This window comes from Theropithecus gelada, chromosome X, assembly GCF_003255815.1.
Source record: "Theropithecus gelada isolate Dixy chromosome X, Tgel_1.0, whole genome shotgun sequence".
NCBI lineage: Eukaryota > Metazoa > Chordata > Mammalia > Primates > Cercopithecidae > Theropithecus > Theropithecus gelada.
Genome location: NC_037689.1, coordinates 10,114,590 through 10,137,152, shown reverse-complemented (window position 1 = coordinate 10,137,152; position 22,563 = coordinate 10,114,590). Strand labels below are relative to the sequence as shown.

General features: G+C 51.7%; 2 protein-coding genes across 2 annotated transcripts in view; both read right to left on the bottom strand.

The window, feature by feature from the left end:
* Positions 1-1,486: 1,486 nt before the first annotated feature.
* Positions 1,487-12,325, bottom strand: KCND1 (potassium voltage-gated channel subfamily D member 1). The gene is made up of 6 exons (XM_025372094.1): positions 9,637-12,325; positions 7,389-7,551; positions 7,206-7,289; positions 7,020-7,118; positions 6,496-6,746; positions 1,487-2,911 (listed from the first exon to the last, which is right to left on the bottom strand). The coding sequence occupies exons 1-6, from the start codon at positions 10,755-10,757 to the stop codon at positions 2,686-2,688; spliced, it is 1,944 nt and encodes a 647-aa protein (XP_025227879.1). The 5' UTR covers positions 10,758-12,325; the 3' UTR covers positions 1,487-2,685.
* Positions 12,326-14,221: 1,896 nt separating this feature from the next.
* GRIPAP1 (GRIP1 associated protein 1) overlaps positions 14,222-22,563 on the bottom strand; it is a 28,735-nt gene continuing 20,393 nt past the window's right edge. Inside the window, exons 18-26 of the mRNA XM_025372093.1 lie at positions 21,540-21,617; positions 21,341-21,436; positions 21,160-21,216; positions 20,959-21,058; positions 18,381-18,511; positions 16,736-16,858; positions 16,516-16,609; positions 15,643-15,797; positions 14,222-14,783 (exon numbers count right to left, since the gene is read on the bottom strand). Of these exons, the coding sequence (XP_025227878.1) occupies positions 14,691-14,783; positions 15,643-15,797; positions 16,516-16,609; positions 16,736-16,858; positions 18,381-18,511; positions 20,959-21,058; positions 21,160-21,216; positions 21,341-21,436; positions 21,540-21,617 (927 nt within the window). The 3' untranslated portion in view covers positions 14,222-14,690. The remainder of the gene's footprint in view (positions 14,784-15,642; positions 15,798-16,515; positions 16,610-16,735; positions 16,859-18,380; positions 18,512-20,958; positions 21,059-21,159; positions 21,217-21,340; positions 21,437-21,539; positions 21,618-22,563) is intronic.

Here is a 22,563-nt window from a genome sequence, read left to right as displayed (position 1 = left end):
CTCACTCTAGCCCCATATGTTTCACTCACTACACATCTAAAACTGAACTCAAGATAGTAATCATGGCTACCCTTCACCAAGTACTTACTATGTACCTAGCACTGAGTGCTAACAGCTTTGATGTTCCCTTTACCAGGGAATAGCACTCCCATCCAGCCGTTGTCCAAGCCAGAACCTGGGAGTCAACCTTGACTGCTCCCTCTTCCTCAACTCCCACATGCCTGTCAATCCCAAGTCCTGCCAATTCTACCTCCCAAATCTCTAGACTCTGCAATTCTACTGCCACTACTCTAGTCCAAGCCACTGTCCCCTACCACCTAAACTATTATAAAAGCCTCCTCCCTACTTTTCTTCCTTCCAGGACTGTTTCTCTATATCTACTCTCCATAGCCAGAATGATCATTCTGAAACACAAACTTCATCATGACTTTTCTGTTTAAAAGCCTTTAGAAGTCCCCACTATCTTTAGGATGAAGTTCAAAATTCGCGTCATAGCGTCAAAGCTTTTTGTTATCTGGCCTACCTCTCCATCCTTCCTCTCCTCAGCCCCACACTCTCCTCCCCAGCTGGACTGAAATACTTTCAGTTCCCCAAAGGCCTGAGCTCACTCTCTAACCTCCAGGTCATTGCACATGCTGTTCCCTCTGCCCAGAACATTGCATCCTTTGATTTGCTGCCTGGCTAACTCCAACTCATTCCTTGTGTGTTGGCCAGGTTAAGTTCTCCTGCCATCTGCATGCTTCTATAACCCATGGATCTTTGTTGTAATTCTGCCACACCCCATGTTGTAATTACTTGTCTGCCTTCCATGCTCAACTATACATCAGAGACAATGTCTACTTTGCCCACCTTTGTATCCCTAGGGCTGGCACATAATGGAAGTTAATAAATATTTGGTGACTAAATGAATTATCCCTATTTCACAGATTAGCAACCTGAGGCAAGAGAAGGTAAATGATTCTCTCACCCAGGGACTGGAACCCAGATCAACCTGAATCCATGGTCTGTCTGCTCAGTGCTCTACAGAACTCAGCCACACACTAACCTAGTGTAGCCAGTAGCCCAGAAGAGAGAATGTAGGGGGCGTCCATAAGGAAAGGAAATTCACCAAACCAAGTGATGCTTTTATTAGGGTTAAATTCAGAGTTGTTTGCTGTCAGGAAGCCTGGGTTTAAGTCTCCTCTATGTGTTTCTCTGGGTCTCAGTTTCCCCATCTGTGAATCAGGAAGCTGGCGCAGATGATATCCAAGGAGGAATGTCTCAGGACCCCCTGGCCTGCCTCACTGGCTGTAGATGGACTCCTCAAACCACGTTCTTTCATTTCTCCTGGATCCCCGTCTTCCAGAATACATCACCAACCATCCATCTCCCATACCTTGACCCATACCTGCCCTTTTCCTAGCCAAAAGGGATTGAAATCAGAGTGTTTTCAACCCCCAAGCCCAACCCAGCCCCCAAATCCACAGAGCCAGGAGATACTCAGTCCTCATCTCTCCTCTCAGGTTTTATTGACTGATGGAAACTACATCTTTGTCAGCCGCCAGCTCCATGGGGACAGTGCTGGGGACAGGGAACCTGAGATGATGCCAGATTTCAGCCTGAGAGCAGAGTTCTGGAAGGTGACCCAAGAGGGAGAAGAAAGGAATATGGGAAAAGGAATTGTAGGGGAGGAGGAGGAGAAGTTCCTCCTGTCTCCTATAACTCCCAAAGTTCAAAAACATCCCAGGCCTGAGCCCCTGATGCTTCTGGACTCTTGCCCAAGAACATGGAATCAGCCCATGATCTCCAAATACAGCCCAGCTCTTGCTGGTTGCCAGGCTCTTATCTCGGCCAGTCCAGACTCCAGCCCAACCCAGGAAGGAGGCAAACCAGAGGAGAAGAGAGGAGGAGGAGGAGTTAGAGGTGGCCCCTCTGATTAGGGCAGATGTAAATGCTGCAGCAAACTGGTCAGAGGCTTTGCATAATGACACGGCAGCAGCTGCTATTGCTAGAGTTTGCTGGGGGCCTGGCAGAGGACAGGGTTGCGGGGTCCCATTTCCAGCAGCCAGGGAAGGGGATGGTAGAATTTGTGCTATCTGAGTGTGTGTTGGGAGAGGCAGCCTGACCCCTCAGGCAAGGCCTGGGGATGGCAGGTCACTGCAGAGGCCACAGCCCATGAAGCCTGTGTTTGCATTCCAAGCTTCAGAATCTGGGAATTGTTGGGCCAGATGGAGGGTGAGGACCTCGTGTAGAGGCCAGATCAGAGGTGAGGGTTCTCTTCTCTGAACCTCCAAAGCTCCATATCCCAGCCAGAGGGAGGTGGAAATCTCAACTCTCCTTCTTAGGCCAGACCTCAGATATCAGATCAAAGCTTTACCTTCAACTGAGAGCCCAAGGGGAGGAGCATGCAGGAGTCCAGCTGGGAGAGTGGGGCCAGTCCCAGTGTGCTGGGGCAAGGAGGCCAGGGGCCTGTGGAAGCCCAGTGCTTCAGCTCCCACCAGGAAAAATGTCTGGGGTGGGGGGAAGTTTCCCATTTCCTGGCTACTTCCCCACTATGTGGACCATTTCATGAAACTCCATTGCATAGTTCTCAGTAGGGGGGCAGAAGGGGTGTCCAAGTCTGCCTCTCTCTGCCTCCCAAAAATATGGCTTTGGAAAGGATTTCCCAAAAATGAAGAGGACCTTCTGAATGGGCAGGTCTACCCCTCACAGGGAAGAGATCTTGACGGTCTCAGGGAAGAGGCAAGGGGTACCCAGGCTGGAGTTCCTGAGGGTGCTGCCGGCCCTGCTGCCGCCACCAGGGGAGGAAGGTTGGCTCTCATCTGGGGTGTTGGCAGGAGGGGTAGGGATACTGATAATGGCAGCCACGAAGTCCCGGCTGTCGCAGTTCAGGTCAAGGCTGTCATGGGGCTTGGCATTGAGGCTGGAGCGGCTGTGGAAAAGATGGAAGGCTCTTAAAAAGTTATCTTAGGCCGGGTGCGGTGGCTCATGCCTGTAATCCCTGCACTTTGGGAAGCCAAGGCGGGTGGATCACCTGAGGTCAGGAGTTCAAGACCAGCCTGACCAACGTGGTGAAACCTGGTCTCTACTAAATACAAAAAATTAGCCGGGCATGGTGGCGCATGCCTGTAATCCCAGCTACTTGGGAGGCTGAGGCAGGAGAATTGCTTGAACCCAGGAGGTGGAGGTTGCAGTGAGCTGAGATTGCACCACTGCACTTCAACCTGGGCGACGGAATGAGACTCCATCTCAAAATAAATAAATAAATAAATAAAAGTTATCAGCCAGGCGCGGTAGCTCATGCCTGTAATCCCAGCACTTTGGGAGGCCAAGGCAGGCAGATCACGAGATCAGGAGATTGAGACCATCCTGGCTAACATGGTGAAACTCCATCTCTACTAAAAATACAAAACATTAGCTGGGCGTGGTGGCAGACACCTGTAGTCCCAGCTACTCAGGAGGCTGAGGCAGGAGAATGGCATGAACCCAGGATGCGGAGCTTGCAGTGAGCCGAAATCGCGCCACTGCACTCCAGCCTGGGCAACAGAGTGAGACTCAGTCGCAAAAAAAAAAAAAAAAAAGTTATCTTAATACTTGCCATAGCAATCATGGCATTTATTGAGCACCTACTGGGTCCCTGACACTGCTAAGTACGTAAGTACTTCTCCTGCATCCCCAATTATGGTGGTAAAGAGTGAGGACTCTAGAGTCAGACAGTCCTGGGTTCAAATCCTGGTCCTATTTTAACCACTCCAAACCTCTCTCTTCTCTCATCTGTAGCGTGGAATGAACACTATCTCCCATAGGGTTGCTGTGGAGATTAAATGAGATTGAAAATGTTACGAAGTGCTCAGAGCAGTGTCTGGAACACAATGAGCATACATATGAAAATGTTCTCTCATGGTTACTCCTAACAGTGTCCAAGTCCTTCCAAGTGTCTACAGTAGGATCTAAGGTGGGACCCTCACTCCTTTCTGAGTTTGCCTCTTACCACTCTCCCCCTAGCTCACTCTCCTCCACCCATGATAGCTTCCTTGCTATGTCTCTAATGTGGACCCACATCTGCTTCAAGGCCTTTGCACAGGCTGTTCACTCTGCTTAGAAAGCTCTTCCTTCCTCTGCATAGCCCACTCCTTTGCCTCCTTCAGGTCTTGGCTCAGTTGTCACCTTAGTAAAGCCTTCCCTGACCACACTATTAAAACTGCATCACCAACTGAGAGTGGTGGCTCATGCTTGTAATCCCAGCACTCTGGGAGGCCGAGGCAGGTGGACCACCTGAAGGTCAGGAGTTTGAGGCCAGCCTGGCCAACATGGTGAAACCTCATCTCTACTAAAAATATAAAAAATTGGCGGGTGCAGTGGCTCATGCCCGTAATCCCAGCACTTTAGGAGGTCGAGGTGGCCAGATCACAAGGTCAAGAGATTGAGACCATCCTGGCCAACATGGCAAAACCCCATCTTTACTAAAAATACAAAAATTAGCTGGGCGTGGTGGCACGCACTTGTAGTCCCAGCTACTTGGGAGGCTAAGGCAGAGAACTGCTTGAACCCGGGAGGCGGAGGTTGCAGTAAGCCAAGATCACGCCACTGCACTCCAGTCTGGGCGACAGAGCAGGACTCCATCTCAAAAATAAATAAATAAATATATAAATATATAAATAAATACATAAATATAAAAAACTAGCTGGGTATGGTGGCGGGCACCTGTGATCCCAGCTATTCGGGAGGCTGAGGCAGGAGAATCATCTGAACCCGGGAGGCAGAGGTTGCAGTGAGCCGAGATTGCACCACTGCACTCCAGCCTGGGCAACAAGAGCAAAACTTCATCTCAAAAGAAAAACCAAAAAACGCAGCCAGGCGCGATGGCTCACGCCTGTAATCCCAGCACATTGGGAGGCCGAGGTGGGTGGATCATGAGGTCAGGAGATCGATACCATCCTAGCCAACATGGTGAAACCCTGTCTCTACTAAAAATACAAAAATTAGCTGGGTGTGGTGCCGCATGCCTATAGGCCCAGCTTCTTGGGAGGCTGAGGCAGGAGAGTCGCTTGAACCCAGGAGGCAGAGGTTGCAGTGGGCCAAGATTGAGCCACTGCACTCCAGCCTGGCAAGAGAGCAAGACTCAGTCTCAAAAAAAAAAAAAAAAAAGGCTGGGCGTGGTGGCTCATGCCTATAATCCCAGCACTTTGGGAGGCCGAGGTGGGCAGATCATGAGGTCAGGAGATCGAGGCCATCCTGGCTAACACTGTGAAACCCTGTCCCTACTAAAAATACAAAAACTTAGCCAGGCGTGGTGGCAGGCGCCTGTAGTCCCAGCTACTCAGGAGGCTGAGGCAGGAGAATGGCATGCACCTAGGAGGCAGAGCTTGTAGTGAACTGAGATCGCGCCACTGCACTCCAGCCTGGGCAACAGAGCGAGACTCCGTCTCAAAAAAAAAAAAAAAAAAAAATCTGCATCACCACCTGCTCTACGCTTTTTTTTCTTTTTTTTTTTTTCTTTTCTTTTTTTTTTTTTGAGACAGCGTTTTGCTGTTGTTGCCCAAGCTGGAGTGCAATGGTGCGATCTCAGCTCACTGGAACCTCCACCTCCCTGGTTCAGGTGATTCTCCTGCCTCAGCCTCCCAAGTAACTGGGATTACAGGTGCACACCACCACACCCAGCTAGTATTTTGTATTTTTAATAGAAACAGGGTTTCACTATGTTAGCCAGGCTGGTCTCCAACTCCTGTTATCCGCTCGCCTTGGCCTCCCAAAGTGGTGGGATTATAGGCATGAGCCACCGCACCTGGCCTGCTCTATGCTTTCTAGCCCCCATCCCTGACTGACTTTTCTCCTTGGCATTTACAGCTGTTTGATATGCTATATAATCTATGTATTTGTTTATTAACTGTCCTATCCCACTAGAATAGAAGTTAACTGTCTTATCCCACTAGAATAGGATACAGGGGCTTCTGTCTGTTCATTGACTGCCACATCCAAGTTGCCTACAACTGTGCCTGCCACACAATAGGTGCTCAATAAATGTTTGGTGAAAGAATGGATGAAGAGGCCAGGCGAGGTGGCGTATGCCTGTAATCTCAGCACTCTGGGAGGCTGAGGCAGGTGGATCACTTGAGGTGAGGAGTTCGAGACTAGTCTAGGTAACATGGCAAAACCTCATCTCTACTAAAAATACAAAAATTAGCTGGGCATGATGGCAGGTGCCTGTAACCCCAGCTACTCATGAGGCTGCGGCAGGAGAATCGCTTGAACCCAGGAGGTGGAGGTTGCAGTGAGCTGAGATCCCGCCATTGCACTTCAGCCTGGGTGACAGTGAGACTCTGTCTCAAAAAAAAAAAAAAAAAAAAAAAAGAATGGATGAAGAATGAGATCCAGACAAGATAAGCCCAAGCTTCCAGTATGGAGGGGTTTGGGTTCGAGCTTGACTTGCTAGGCCTGGAGTCATGGAATCTCAGAGCTTCTGGTCTAAGCTCTGAGCTTCCCCAGGTGTGGCTAGCAGGTAGGAGGGCTGCTTACCTCTGGGGGGCAGGGCTCCTACGCAGCCCTGCCAGCATGTCCAGCTCCTGCATGCTGCCACGGCTGACTGAGGCAGTGGAGTTGGCAAGGCGGATGGCACGGCGCTTGGCCCTGCGAGGGCAACAAGAAGACAGCAGGCTTCCGTGTCCCATTGGCTGGGAAGACACAGAGGTGCTGCGGCTGGTGCGGCCACCCGGCGAGACGGCTCCCAGGGCTTCGCTGAAGGTGAGCTCGTCTGTGAACTCATGACACTGTGGGCAGAAGGGAGGCGGGGTCACGGGGCATCCCATGGGAGCTAATCCCACCCTCAAGCCTTTGCTCAGGCTGTTCTCTCCTTTCTGTAAATTGCTCCCTCTTGCCTTCCCTTGCCCATCCTTCAAGGCTTGGCTCTCCTGTAGCCTCTTCCAGGAAGCTCTGTGTGATTTCCACAATTTGTAGTGAGCCTCCCATCCAAGGGAGAGAACTGGCATGGCCTCAGAGGGACCCCTTTCTATTCTGCTATACCACCTCACATTAGGCCTCACCGTTGTCTTCTCTAGACAGTGCAGCAAGTGGTGATGTTGCTGTTCAAAGGCAGAACGGTTCCTGACACAAAGAGCCTGTTCCTCGCCACTGCCGCTGTCCTGGAGTGGATGGAGCAGAGCAATAAGGGCAGCACCTTCCTCCCCCTGTTATGGCTCACTGCAACCCCAATCCAGGCCCCAACCCACCTCAAGGCCCCCATTCTGCTTGTACTGCAGGAAGGCATTGGTGGTACCACTCTTTGCCAATCGGATCCTTGCCAAGCGCACCTTCTGCAGAGAGAGGAGATAAAAGGTCAGGTGGGTAAGCCCCAAAGTAGACTGGCTTGGGGTGTAGGGAGTGGGAGGTGCTCGGATGGAAAGCGCAGTTACCTGCTGTGCTCGGCGCTTGTCAGCCCGCTGGTTCTGGTGGTAGATGCGGCTAAAGTTGGACACAATGACTGGCACAGGCAGGGCAATGACCAAGACGCCACTGAGTGAGCAGATGGACCCGAAAATCTTGCCAGCAATGGTGCTGGGCACCATGTCTCCGTAGCTGGAGTGAGGGGAGGTAGGCCAAGGTCAGGAAAAGTGCCCACCTACCTTTCAGTCCCTCACTCCATCCCATCTAATCCGGACTAGCTCTGTGACCCTGGCCAGGCACTCAAACCTTCTGAGTCCCTCAGTTTCTTGCTCTGTAAAATGTTGGGGAGTCAAGTGAGAAATGGGCCTGGCCCTCAACCCCTACCATCTGCTGCCCCTGTCCAAGCTACATACCAAGCACCTGAGTCAGCTAGAAATCTATGAAAACCAACAGAGGGGAGCATGAGGAAGTCACAGACAGTGAACACAGCCTCCTCCTAGGAGGAGAGTCCCAGCACCATGGGCCAGTCGAAGGGCTTCAAGTCCCAGGCTGAGTGTTTTGTTGGTTTTGGCTGCCTCTCTTACCCGGTCTAAGTAGGACCCCTTTTCATTTCCCTGTAGGGGAATCTTTGAAAACTGTCCACATATGACAAAACAGGGAGGAGCCTTGAAACCCCCCTGTCTTTCTCCATGCCACCCACCTCCCATAGAGATAGAGCCAAGCCAACCTTACTAACTTGTTCACAGAGAGCTCCCCTGAAGATCAGGGAGGTTCTGTAACTGACTCGCCCAAGATCACACTGCATACTTTTGTTCTGACCGCAGAACCAATCAGAACTCCTCCACAGAAACACAGTCTCTGCAGTCTTTAGCCTCTAAGCCTTTTCTCTGTGCCCTAGGATGGCTGTTCCTTATTTCTGTATTTTGACTCATTTTAAGCATTCAGGACTCTGCTCAAAAGTCTCTCCAACTTGGCCATTGCTGGCTCTCTGATGTGTCATCTCAGACCGTGTCCTCAACTATGAGACATGGGCAGACATCCACCCTCACAGAGTTGTTGTGAGGACTTGAATAGAGTAAAAGCCATCAAAATACTCAGTTCCAGCCTACTGTCAGCGCTCTGTATTTGTTTGTTGGTCTGATCCTGGACCTCCAACTAGAATTGGGGTTTCTACGCTTTAGAAACCCCAAATCAACTTTTTTTGTACCTCTATGAAGAAACTGAGCAAACCCAATTCATTCAGTCATTCCTTCAACAGATACTGAGCACCAACTGTATACCCAATCCCAGTGATGGAAACTTAGAGAAGGATCACAGCATCTGCCCTAGACAGTATCTTTAGAAAGCTCATGAGTTCAATGATTCCATTTGATACTTTTATCCGAACTCTGTTTCTTCTGCAGGGATCTACCAAAAAAAAAAAAAAAAAAAGCTGAAAACATCTTGTTCTGGGAAACATCAAGGAATCACAAAGGCACAGAAGTAGTGCCCCACACAGCAGACAATTCTAGAAGGTTGGGAGACATGGGTCCCCAAAACAGAAAAAGAGGTGCTAGAAAGCCAACACCTATGTGTCCTGCACCAGAAACATTCAGAGAACTTTCACAACTGTGATGTCATTGAATCCTCTCTAGATGATGAAGGGATCAGCATTCCCCATTTTACGGAGGGGAAAACTGAGGCCATGAGAAAATGACATCAACAGAAAGAGAGCAGCTAAGACAATCCTTGAACCCAAGTCTCCTGACCTAGAAAATCAAGGCATTGTCAGAGCTGGGGGGGATCTGAAGAATAAGTCCAGCTCCTTCAGTTTGTACAGATTAGCAAACTGAAGCTCAAAAAGAGAGAGAGGCCAGGCACGGTGGCTCACGCCTGTAATCCCAGCCCTTTGGGAGGCCAAGGTGGGCGGATCACCTGAGGTCAGGAGTTTGAGACCAGCCTGGCCAACATGGTGAAATCCCATCTCTACTAAAAATACAAAAATTAGCTGGGCATGGTGGCATGCACCTGTAATCCCAGCTACTTGGGATTCTGAAGCGGGAGAATCACTTGAACCCAGGAAGCAGAGGTTGCAGTGAGCTGAGATCTTGCCACTGCACTCCAGCCTGGGCAACAGAGTAAGACTCCATCTAAAAAAGAAAGAGGAAGGAAGGAAGGAAGGGAGGGAGAGAGGGAGGGAGGGAGGAAGGAAGGAAGGAGATCATTCCTTTAAACTTCCTAATTTTACAGAAAGGGTGAGTGTAATCGGGCAGCCCCCAACATGGAGTCCGCACTCACCCAAGCGTGGTCATGGTGACAATGGTATACCAGAAGGCCGCAGGGATGCTTGTAAAGTTGGTCTTGTTTGTGCCCTTCTCAGCATAAAACATGACAGTGGCAAAGATGATGATGGCCATGGTTAGAGAAAAGAGGAGAAAGCCCAGCTCAGAGGCACAGCTCTTGAGTGTGTAGCCCAGAATCCTCAAGCCCTGTGAGTGCCTGGAGAACTTGAAGATGCGAAACACCCGGAACACACGCAGGGTGACAAAGGCGCCCGAGACATCGTCGTTCTTGGGCACCAAAAGCCCAATGTAGTAGGGCAGGATGGCCACCACGTCAATGAGGCTCATGACACTCCGCAGGAAGCGGCAACGGCTGGGGGCAGCAAACAGCCGCAGGAGGTATTCACCTGTGAATATGAGTACACAGGCTGTGTCCATGCAGAAAAAGGCCTGTGGGAAGCGTTCGCCACAGGGCTGCTCCCTCGAGGACCTGCGTGCAGCGCCGCGGCATGGGATGGTCTCCACCACATTGGCGATGACCGACACGGCGATGAAGAAGCCGGTCACGTAGTAGAAAACGAGGGCTGCAGTGCTCGTATGTGGATTCTCGAAGGCCCGCCAGAGCCGCTGCCGCAGGGAGCTGCCCGCAGGCAGGGCTGGGCCGTCCCCGGCCTGCTCGGCCTCCTCATCCTCTGCCAGGCGCTCGGCATTCTCCTTCTTTCGGTCCCGATACTCTTCAAGGCAGCAGTCACCAACTAGCTCGGGGACCAGGCCGTAGAAGGCCAGCTCTTCGTCGAAGGCCTGGATGCACTCCTGCCGTGGGCAGTGCAGACGCCCCGTTCGGTAGAAGTTCAGCACATGACGGAACATGTCAGGGTCGCGATCGAAGAAGTACTCGCCTGAGTCAGCATCGTAGAAGAATTCCTTCTCTGAGCTGCCCAACAAGGTATCTGGGTAGCGGTCCAGCGTATTCTTCCAGGTCTCAAAGCGCCGTCCGCTCACGTTCACCACCAGAACCTCATCTCCTCGAGATGTCTTCACCCCCGGTGCTGGGGGCAGGGGCTGCTGGGCCAGGGGCAGCCAGCCCACCGCTGCCGCCCGGGCAAAAGGCAGCCACGTGGCCAGGCCTGCCGCCATCGTGCCGCTCCCCAAGCCCAGGGAGACTTAGTGAGGGTGGCGCGTAGGAGAATGTGGCTGTCTCCAGGATGGTGGGGGCTTGGAGACGCCTTGAGCCACCTGAACAAGGAAACTGGGGGTGTCTAGAGAGGCCAAGAGGAACCAGGAGGAAGAACTAGAGAGATGGGAAGGAGTTTGGGGGACATTTACAGAGCCTAGGAGGGGCCTGGGCAATGTCCTGAGGGACTAAGAAGGGACTTGGGGACATAGAGAACAGAAAAGAGGTGTGGGGATGGGGCCAAGAAGGAGCTGAGGGAGGGTTTAGAGAGACCGAGATGATTCTAAAGGAGTTAGCCTGTGCCTGAGAGGTGTCTGGGGGCGTCTAGAGGGGCCAAGAAACACGTGAGGAGTTCTCTACACTCTCAAGAGTCTCAGGGAAGGCAGAAGAGCCTGGAACTCCTTTGTGGAGGTGGAGAGGAGACTGGGGCATCCGGAGGGGTAGAAATGGGACCAGAGGTGCTTGAAAGAGACTGAGAGTGTCTGGAAGTGGGGGTTCTAGAGGGGCTGAGACAGGTGAGGAGGGTTGTCCACACCCTCAAGCTTCTAGGGGAAGCATAAGAGGGTTAGACCCCCCTCATGGATCTGGAAAGGCAGCTGGTGCATCTGGAGGGGTGGCTGTGGATCCAGGAGGTTGTAAAGAGGCTGAAAGGTGTCTTGGGACTGCCTAGAGCTGCCAAGAATAGCCTGGGGGGATGTCTGTACTCTAGAGGAGTTCTGGGGAAGAAAGGAGAGGCGAGGGCCGCCTAGTAGGGCTGGAGAGGGGAAGAGGTTATCCAAAGGGGTGGATAGGGGGCTGGGTTATTTTTTGAGAGGCTGAGAGTTATCTGGGGGAGGTGGGTGTCTAGAGGGGCCAAGAAAGCCTGAGTCGACAGTCTCAGGAGTTCTACGGGGAGGAAAAAGGGGCCTGGGGAATTCCAAGGAGCTGGGATTCAAATGTTAGGAAGTTGGGCACAGTCCCAGAGCACCCAGGGGATCTATGAAGACTAAATAAGAGGAAGGGGGTTACCCCCAAAATGGGGTTAAGAGGAGGGTGGGGTGTTGAAAGGGAGTTGGGTGTGTCTCCAGGGAGGGGGGCTCCTGGGCTTTGCAGGAAGCTGGCAGGGGAGGCCGGGAGAAGGCTGGGTCCCACCGTTGGGGGCAGGTCTGGGGAAACCACACCCCGAGGGGCTGGCGGTGTGTGCTGGGCAGTGGCAGTAGCAGCAGCGGCAGCAGGAGGAAGAGAAGCAACCACAGCCAGGCGTAGGAGAGGTGGCATAGGCAGGGAGAGGGCGCAGGGTCCCCGGAAGGAGGCCTGGGAAGGGCAAGGTCCAGTGGGACCCCTGGGGACTATCCCAGGATGGGCTAGGGCATGGGGGCTGGACCAGGGAAGGATGAGGACAGCGCTAGTGGTGGTCCCCCTCCCCCTCCCTCTCGGGCCGTCCTCACCTGTGTCCCCGTTGCAGCAGCAGCAACAGCGGTGGGGCTGGGGGTACCAAACACCCGAGCTCCTGGCCCCCTCTGCAGAGCTGCCTGAGTTCTCCTCCTCCTCTGGCTCTCTCTCCCCGCCCCTCCGAGCTTGCCGGGAGATGGAGGGAGGCAGGGAGGGGCCTCGTGGCTCCCCGAGCCCCCTCCCCTAGGACAGCCAGAGAGGGACCCTGGGGAGACTCCGCCTCCTACAAAGCTGGTTGGGCCTCAGTCGCGTCATCTGGAAAATGGGGGTGGCAGGGAACTTTGCCAATTCTCTCCACCTCCTTCCTGGACTCCCCTCTCTTCCTGCCCAGCTCCTACCCCCTCTGCCCCCAGGGGCCCCCACCCCCACTCGCCTGAATCAGCAGCACTTAGCAGATCCGATCGATGGGGAGGCGTCTGTTAATGGCCCCAGAGCGGAGTGCCACAGGGAATGATGCAGCGCTGTCCCCTCCCTGCCCCCCAGACTGTGGAAGGGCAGGAGAGCCAGGAGTCGGGGGTAATTGCTGGGGAGTGTTTCTCTAAATGGCCAAGCTTCCGAAGCTGCCCCCTTGAGGGACGCAGCATGGGTTAGAGCCCCAGCTCTAAGACTTCGACTGTGGGACTGGAGCACACGACTTCCTGTTTTTAGATATGAAATGAGGATAAAGGGAATGTAGAGGGGGACAATCCAGGTCCCATCCCTCTACCAAGTCGTCTCTCAGGCAGGCCCCACTCTGAGGGGGCAGTCTCTCTTATCTGTCCACATCCAGTGGCCTCAAATCACACCTCCTCCGCTAGAGGGCTCTGCTTCTGGATGGCAGGAGCACTGATTATGGAATGCCTCTGGCTGGCTATGGGTGGGTTCAGACCCCACCTTTGCCACTGACTTGCTGCATCCTTGAGCAAGTGACTTGCATTGTTTCCTCATTTGTCAGATGGAGAGACTTATCCCAAGTTGATAGCATCATTTGGAGCATTACATGATGTGAAAGGTGATAGCACTGGACACAGCACACACCAGGGATGCTTAATCTTAATTAAAGGAGTGTGATGACAGGGGCACTGTAACGCAGGGCCAGGCCTAGCCTTTCATCCGATTACCCACCCATGTAATCTTCCATTTGCCCACTTGGCACACTCCTGATTTGTCCATTTCTACATCCATTCCTCCACCTACCCATCCATCCATTCTCCCACCCACACAACCAATTACTCTATCCATCCCTCCACCCACCCATCTGTCCACTTAGTTGTTAATCTACCCACCCACTCATTCATCCATGTGTAAGTTCACCCCATCTGCCTATTTGCCAATCTATCTGTATGCATCCATCCTCCACCCATCTCTTCCCACCTGGAATACACGCAGGGTGACATCCTCTGCCCTTTGCTGTCCATACATAGCTCCACTCATCATTTCTTCTCCCACTCTTTACCCTTCCCATTCATGAGCTCATCTACCCATCCATCCATTCCCCTAACCATTGGTCCATTTACTCCCGACCTGTCCATAAACCCATCCATCCACCTATCTACCTAATTCCTCCACCCATCCATTTGTCCATAGACCTATTATCCATGTGTCCATTTACATCTCTACTATCCATCCTCTATTTATCCACCCACCAATCTATCTATCCATTTATTCATCCAACCACCTATCCATCCATCCATTTATTTGCCAACCTATCCATCATCAGTCCATGCAACTGTCCACTTATTCATCCATCTGTCCATCCAACCACTTACCCATCCCCCCGTCTATCTACTTATCTATACCCACAATCCCATACATGTCTACCCATGTACATATCTGCAGGTATTTCAGCTCTACTCAGTTTGAGGGGCTGGTCAGCAGTAAATGGAGACAGGCTGGATGAGGGTGAGGAAAAGAGAGTAACGTTGCAGCCAGAGATCTCCCTCCCTATTCCAATGGTGTGAACCTCCCCGCCCCCAGCACGTCCCTCTTGGTTGAAAAGAATGAGACGAGACAGTCAGTGGGTGGGCCCGTCTGGCCAGATGGTATTTTGGCTGCACAGCCTTTACACACACACACACACGTGTTGCTAGAACGCTGAACATGGACCACACACCCACCCAACATCCCCAATCCCAAATGCAGAGTAGCCAGGCTCCAGACATAAATTAAAAAATAAAATAAAATAAAATAAAAAAGAGTTGGTCTCTGGGAAGGAGAGCTCATGCAGAGATGAAGACAGAAGCCCTTGGGAGCCAGGACCAAGAAGAAGGAGAAATCCCTGCCCCTTCCTTCAGGATCCCCACTCCCTGGTGGCCTCTGCCCTAAGACAGGATCATTAACACTAACCATCAGGCCTCTAGTCCCTTTAATGTCCAGTCTCCCAAGCTATTTGATTTTGGCTTCAGCCCTCATTTCCCCACCACAGCCCAAGGGAATGGCATCCTAGGGGGTAGGAGGGGGAGGAGGTGGGTGCAGCCTGCAGGTCTTTAGCTGGTTTCTCCTGGCTCTAGGTCTGGGTCAGGAGGCCCCACGCACTCCTTGCTGAGCCGCACAATTTCCTGGGACAGAACTTCCATGTCCTAAGAAACAAATGAACCATCAGGGGCCGGAAAAGGGGACAGGCTGCTCCCTTGCCAAATGCAGAGTATCATCTGTGATTTCCTTCACACCCTTTCATTAATCAATGCTCAGCTGTGTCTGGCCTGGGATGGGAAGGTACTCACAGCACCCCCAGCAGTGGGCTGGGCTCAGAAAAGTCATGAGGATGGGTGGGGAGCTACAGATATGGGAGTGGGACGCCTCCTGCGGCATGGTGCTGCTGCAGGATACATCACCACTCTGGCCACCTGCCCTTCTACTAAGTGTGAGCTTGCTTCTCAAAGGCAGGAGCTGGGTCTGACTCCTTTCTGACTCTCAGAGATGGGGAAAGTCTTTGGGTGGCAGGTTGGACAAAAAGATGTGTGTGTGGACTCATGGGCATGGGGGATCTGTGGTAGACAAATTGGTGGACAAATGAATTGTCCAGAGGACAGATGGAGATCAACAGGTGGGCAGGCAGGTCACCGGGTGGGTGAAAGGTAACACAAGGGGCAATTGATGAGTAGATAAGAGAATGATATGTCAAGAAATGGGTGGCAGGACATGGGGTAGACAATGAGATGAGTAAGTAGTAGATTGGGCAGATGGACAGATGGGCAAATGGTTGGGTGGATGTGTAGATAAATGGATGAGCGGATACATGGAAGGAATGAATGGATAATAACTTGATGAGACAGTGGAAGATGAGAGCATGATGGGGTAGTTGATGAGTGGGTAGGAGGATAGCTGGGAAGACAGGCTGGGTGGGTGGGCAAGAGGACTGGCAGATAACCCAGGGGCTGTGGCTGGGTAGGCAGGTGGCTGGGTGAACAGATGGGTAGGCTGGCAGGCCACACTCGCCTTGTGCAAGTGCATATTCTTGGTGAGCTGCTCCTCCAGCATGTTCTGCAGCTTCTTGTTCATCTCCCGAAGGTTCTCGTCGCCTGGCTTCACTAGGTCTCTCAGGACGCTGCCCAGCCCGCTGCGGTCTGTGTGGCCTGCTGCCACAGACACATCTGCAAGGGCCCAGGCTGAGAACAACCCCCTCGGCAGAGCCAGAGGAGAGCCAGGCAGAGCCAGAGGAGAAAAGAGGGAGACGAATACCAGGGAAGAAGGGAGCAGGAAAAGCCATGTCATGGAGGACAGAGGCTTTGACATATGAAACCTAGCTCTGTCACTCACTAGCTCTGCGGCCCCGAGAAATGAGGATAACTAACTTGTGGAACTGGAAAGATGCACATGACTGCGTGTGAAGCACAGAGCACACAGAAAGTCCTCAGCACATGTTGGTCAGTATGATTCTGATTAATAAAGAAAAATCTGTGAAGGAGAAGGTTTGAAAGAAAGGAGCAAAAGCAATGAAGATACAGAGAAGGAAAATGTATGGAGATAGAACAGTATAGACAGCGAGACAAGATGAAGGAGTGGGGTGAAAAAGAGAAACAGGGAGAAGAGAGAAGGGAGAGAGGAGAGGAAGATGAGGCACAGGGAGAAGAAAGGAGAAAGCGGACAGACACACTGGAGAATGGAGAGTGGAGAGATGACAGAGAAAGGAAGAAGAGGGAGGAGGCGAGATCAAGAGACAGTGCTTTCCTATTCTCCCCTCCACAGGCCATGGTCTTGTCAGTAGCTTCGCTGAGTTCCAAGAGGAGAGAAGCCGCAGCACATAATGGAGAGGGAGGGCCAGGTGAAGGCTGGACCAGGGCTGAGGGCCAGGGAAAAGGGGGCACTGACCGATCCGGCTGTCCATGACGTAGGTCTCAATGATGGCGCTCTTCCGGCAGAGGTCCTCTGCCATGGAAGCACTGCTCACCTCCAGGTGCTTCACCTGCAAGATGGCCCAGCCCACCTGAGACCCCTCTACTGTACATGTTCACACATGAGGCGGGCCCTGGACAGACCCCACACCCCCAAGGGCACTTCAAGTGGGGATGGGCAGGCAGGCAGGCAGCACCTTCTCCTCCAGCATCCATTTCTCCTGCTGTGTCTCTGCCAGCCGCTGAAAGAGCTCAGCCACTTCCTCATCTGACAGCTCTGCTGGCCGAGGGGGCTGGGCCTGAGGGCTGCTGGATAAGGACTGCAGGAAAGAGAAGGGGAGAGGCCAGACCCAGGCTCAGCACCACTGACCGCAGACAGGTGTCAGGGACTGGGGAGGAGAACCAGGCCAGAGGTGGATGAGAGAACGTGGGCCCTGAAGATGGGACTGTAGGCCCATCTTGGTACCCTCAGACTCTGTTTTCCCCTCTGCCTAAACGGGGGTAGAGAGTAACCACATCAGAGCTTTGTGGAGAGGATTAAAGGAAGATCCCAAAGCAAATGCGATCTAACTTCCAGCTGACAGGAAAACTGGAAGAGAGAGGGACATGTTAGATCATACCACCAGGAAGCCAGCAGAAAAACCCAAAAGGTAGCATACTTCCTGTGGGGTGACTGGGCTGGCCTCTTCAACAAGTTGGTCTCAGGAAAAAAGGGACCACACTAAAGAGATTTAAGGGTCATAAAACAACCAGATGTAACATGTGCTCTGAATCTGAATGCTAGTTTTCATAAAACCAGCAAGAAAGGACATTCTGGGGCCAACTAGAGAAATCTGGTTAAGGTCAAAGTATTAGATGACATTAAATTTTTTTTTTTTTTTTTTTTGAGACAGAGTTTCGCTCTTGTTGCCCAGGCTGGAGTGCAATGGCAAGATCTTGGCTCACTGCAACCTCTGCCTCCCGGGATCAAGCGATTCTCCTGCCTCAGCCTCCCGAGTAGCTGGAATTACAGGCACGCACCACCACGCCCAGCTAATTTTTGTATTTTAGTGGAGACAAGGTTTTGCTATGTTGGCCAGGCTGTTCTCAAACTCCTGACCTCAAGTGATCTGCCCACCTCAGCCTCCCAAAGTGCTGGGGTTACAGGCATGAGCCACCACGCCCAGCCCTGAACTAAAAATTTATAATAGTGACTTCTGGATGGTGAAAATATTATTTTTTTTGACATTTAAGGTTTCTTGGTTTTTGTTTTTTCTAAATAGAGTCGGAGTTTCACTGTGTTTCCCAGGCTGGTCTTAAACTCCTGAGCTCATGTGATCCACCCACCTTGGCCTCCCAAAGTGCTAGGATTATAAGGATGAGCCACCATACCCGGCCAGACATTTAAGGTTTTAAAAAATCTTTGCTCATTTGTGGTTTTTAAAAAATGTACTACAATGCGCACATACTATTTGTGGAACATAAAAAAGTTATTTCCAAAGGAAAGTGACTGGTAAAGAGGCTGACATGATAGCTGGCAATAATAATTCATGATGGTTACAAGTTGGAAAAAGGGACCTTCTCCTTGGATGGTGCACCTACTATGAGCCACATACTTTATGGCACCAGAGAAGGGGGAATTAGCCCACAGATGATGGAACAGAAAGTCAGACAGAGAGAGAATGGCCTGTCCCACATGTAGCAATCCGAATCCAAGTTGGTGGGCTTGGGGAGAAGTTGGCAAGAAAATATGTGTGCTGCGCCCAAAGTAGGAGATGGATTTAAGTGAGGAGAAAAGGGGAGGAGTTCTCAGATTTTTGGGTTGAGAGAAGCTGGAGCTGTAGGTTCTTCCTTTCCCCTTACCCTGGCTGGAACAGCCGAGCTCTCCTTTTCCCGCAAGATCTCCCGGTAGCTGAAGGAGGAGATGCTACTGCTGTCCCCTGTCTGGGTCCGGCTTGGTGAGTTCATCTCTGAGAGAACCAGCTCCTCAAGGCCTGGGTGGTGGAGGGAAGAGAAACTTGAGCCCCAATACCCCTGAGTCCCAGAGCAGCAACCAGCAGGAAGAGGCAGAAACAGATTTAACAGAGATGGAAAGAGAGACACCGAGGCATGGGGAAAGGCAGAAGCAGACAGGAGGACAGGGAGAGACAGAGACAGAAAAAAGAGCTGAGGCCGGGCGCACTGGCTCACACCTGTAATCTCAGCACTTTGGGAGGCCGAGGCGGGTGGATCACTTGATGTCAGGAGTTCGAGAACAGCCTGGCCAACATGGAGAAACCCTGTCTCTACTAAAAACACAAAAATTAGCGAGGTGTGGTGGTGCATGCCTGTAATTCCGGCGACTCAGGAGGCTGAGGCAGGAGAATCGCTTGAACCTGGCAGGCGGAGGTTGCAATGAGCCGAGATCGCACCATTGCACTCCAGCCTGGGTGACAGAGTGAGACTCCGTTTCAAAAAAAAAAGAAAAGAAAAGAAAAGAAAGAGCTGCCTTTCTGGAGAAACACATACAAAAAGAGAGGGAGAAAATGGAAGAGGTTGGAGAAACCCAACGATGTGGGTATACATGGGCCTCTAATGGCAGACACACTTGGACACAGGGTTCAGAGAAAGGAAGACAGCTAGGAGGACACAGGGCACATCTGCTTGCAGAGAGAAAATGCCAGAGATGGAAAGCCAGAGCAGATGACAGAAACTAACAGAGACCCTGGAGAAAGAAGTGAGCCAGAGCAGAGACAGAGAGGAAAAAACATGCAAGCAGGCTCTCGTAACCACACACCTAAATCTCAGTTTAATCTAATGGACAAGGTGAATGTATTGAATGTATGGTATACAATTGTAACTTTTCCCAAGATTCTTTTCTTTTTTTTTAGACAGAGTTTCACTCTTGTCGCCCAGGCTGGAGTGCAATGCCGCAATCTTGGCTCACTGCAACCCCTGCCTCCTGGGTTCAGGCAATTCTCCTGACTCAGCCTCCCGAAGCAGCTGGGATTACAGGCGCCCACCACCAGGCCCAGCTAATTTTTTTGTATTTTTAGTTGAGACGGGGTTTCACCATGTTGGCCAGGCTGGTCTTAAACTCCTGACCTCAGGTGATCCACCCACCTTGGCCTCCCAAAGTGCTGGGATTACACCTTTCCCAAGATTCTTACATTCGTCTGTGATAAAACAGAAACAAAACTCCTCCTTTATAAAGAAAGGTTACTTCGGGAGACTGAGTGCCTCAGAGAGAAATTGATTTGGTGAGAGATACATCTGTTTTGCCACGTCACTTAAAGCCCTCAAGGATCTCTGGCAAGGGTGGGGTGACTGAGTGGGGATCCATAGGTATCCCGAGTAGGGGAACAAGGGACCAAGTTTTCTCTGAGTCTGTGATCTAGGAGATACAACAGAGCCATCACTGCATTTTACTTACTTAAATGTATTTATAGGCCATCCCCGTCTAAAAAAAGGCTGAAGCAACGAAAGTTGTGCGTGTGTGTGTGTGTCTTCTGCTTGAAGTGGCAGAAATAACAGATTGGATTAGTTGTATAATGAAAACACCACAGGGTTGCTGACTGTGTATAAGTCTGTCTCCCTAGCTCAACTGGGGGCTTCTGGAGGGCAGGGACTCAGGGAGTTTTCTATCAGGGATCCTGTACTTGAGTGTGGAGATTTATAGAATGAGAGATTGTATACAATAGATTTAGAAACACCAAGTGAGGTGTGGGAGTGTGTAACATAGGACATACAGTGAGGAGACAGAGATATAAACAGACAAACAGAAGAGAGAGGAAGAGGAGGCAGAGATAAAGTGGTGGGAAGAGATAAAGGGACAGAGAAAAGTAAGGGGGCGCTGGGCGCAGTGGCTCATGCCTGTAATCCCAACACTTTGGGAGGCTGAGGCAGGCAGATCACCTGAGGTTGGGAGTTTGGGACCAGCCTGACCAACATGGAGAAACCCTGCCTCTACTAAAAATACAAAATTAGCCGGGCGTGGTGGTGCATGCCAGTAATCCCAGTTACTCAGGAGGCCGAGGCAGGAGAATTGCTTGAACCCGGGAGGCAGAGGTTGCAGTGAGCGGAGATCATACCATTGCACTCCAGCCTGGGCAACAAGAGCGAAACTCTGTCTCAAAAAAAAAAAAAAGAGAGAGAAAACTAGAGAAAGAAAGCAAGGAGATAAAGGCAAATATAGAGGAAAGAGGGAGAACAAACTGAGACAGAGGCAGAGACAGAAACTGAGAAGAGACAGGGCAAAAACGAGACAGAAAGATAGAAATAAGAGAAAATGCAGAGAAAGAATCAGAAGAGAGACAGAGAAGAGGTAAAAGACAGATGGAGTTCCAGAGCGACAGAAGCAGGAAAGCACAGCTGAGGAAGATGCAGGACTGACCTGCAGCCTGCGGGCCCAGGCCCTGCCTACCCCATGCCTCAGCCTCCTCTGCCTGTCCTGGTCCCTCACCTGAGCGGCTCTTGCTATTAGTGAGGATGTCCTGCAGCCGCTCCTGCAGCTTATCTGCCCGTTTCCGCTCCAAATGCAGCTGCCGCTTGAGGTCCTTGAGCTGTGGGGGACAGGGGTAAGATGAGGACTAAGGCCCAGTGGGCCCATAGGAGGGAGGCTGCAGGTAGGAGGGAGCCGTGCTTGGGCACCCCTCTGTCTTACCGCAGCACTGCCCTTCTTCTCCAGGATCCTCTGCCCATCTGCTGTGTCCTTCACTTCCTGTGGGAGAAAGCAGGCATGGCTGGTAGGTGCCAGAAGGGCTGCCTGAAGCATGCTCCCTCCCTGCCCCTCCTGCACGCTGAGGATCAGGGGTGTGTCTGGGGGCTGTGCAAGGACCACTGACCTGCTTCAGGCTGCTAATGGTCTTCAGGTGGCAGTCCCGCTCCTCCTGGGCCTGCTCGAGCTGATCCCGCACATCCTGTAGCTCCTCCTCCTTGTCCTGCAAAGCAGAAAGCAGCTTAGGCATTGGCTTGGGAAGCCTCTGTCCTCCCAGGAGGGCCCGTCACTGTCTGGAGAGAGGAACACCATCATGCGAGAGGCACCTTCAGCTCGGCAGCATGCTGCTCCCGACACTGCTTGAGGGCTTCCTCTTGTTCCTGCTGCTGCTGCTGCAGGGATTCCTACAAGACAAGTCCCAGGTCTGGCCACAGCCCCCCAGAAGATATCATGCCCCGTTAGGGGTATGAGGGACTGCAATGGGGGCCCAGAGGTATGCAGAAATGACCCTCCTGCAGGGAACCCCACATGCCCTTAGGCAGTATACATAAGTGTCACATCTAAAGCTGCACCATTCACATGGTTGACCTAGATTTGCATTTACATTTTATTTTATTTAACAAAACATAACACAGCACTTACTATGTGCCAAGAATGTTCTAAGGGTTTTACATATATTAACTCATTTTCTGTAATCCTCCCGTAATACCTAGACGGTAGATATTATTGTTATCCCCTTTCTACCATTGATGAAAACAGGCCACAGAGAGGTCAGATAACCTGCCCAAGGTCACACAGCTAGGAAACAGCCCAGCCAGGATTCAAACCTAGACAAACAACTGGCTCCAGCCTGTGCTCTTCACTGCTACATGACAATGCCTTTCAATGTATCATGAGATTTCCAGAAAATGGCAACAAAGTTTCTTTATTTGAGACAGGCTGGAGTGCAGTGGCACAATCTCAGCTCACTGCAACCTCTGCCTCCTGGGTTCAAGTGATTCTCCTGCCTCAGCCTCCTGAGTAGCTGGAATTACAGGCGCCGGCCACCATGCCCAGCTAATTTTTGTATTTTTAGTAGAGACAGGGTTTCACCATGTTGGCCAGGCTGGTCTTAAACTCCTGACCTCAAGTGATCCGCCCACCTCAGCCTCCCAAAATGCTGGGATTACAGGCATGAGCCACCACACCCAGCAGGTTCTTATTCAAATAACATCAGTGTATTGCATTAATTTCCTGACAGAAGTACAGTTTCAGGAGAAAGAGGTGCCTTTCCAAATTTGCATAAAGGCAGGGCAGCCTTAACACGTGACAGTCTGTCCTATCTGATGGCCATCCCCTGATCCACTCCAG

Excerpts from the sequence above, each read along its gene's own strand:
- KCND1 (XM_025372094.1), bottom strand. The coding sequence starts at position 10,757 with ATGGCGGCAGGCCTGGCCACGTGGCTGCCTTTTGCCCGGGCGGCAGCG. Across the intron at positions 7,552-9,636 it reads GTCACCATGACCACGCTTGG|CTACGGAGACATGGTGCCCA; the intron begins GTGAGTGCGGAC and ends CCCTCACTCCAG. Across the intron at positions 2,912-6,495 it reads AGGAGCCCTGCCCCCCAGAG|CCGCTCCAGCCTCAATGCCA; the intron begins GTAAGCAGCCCT and ends TCTTTTCCACAG.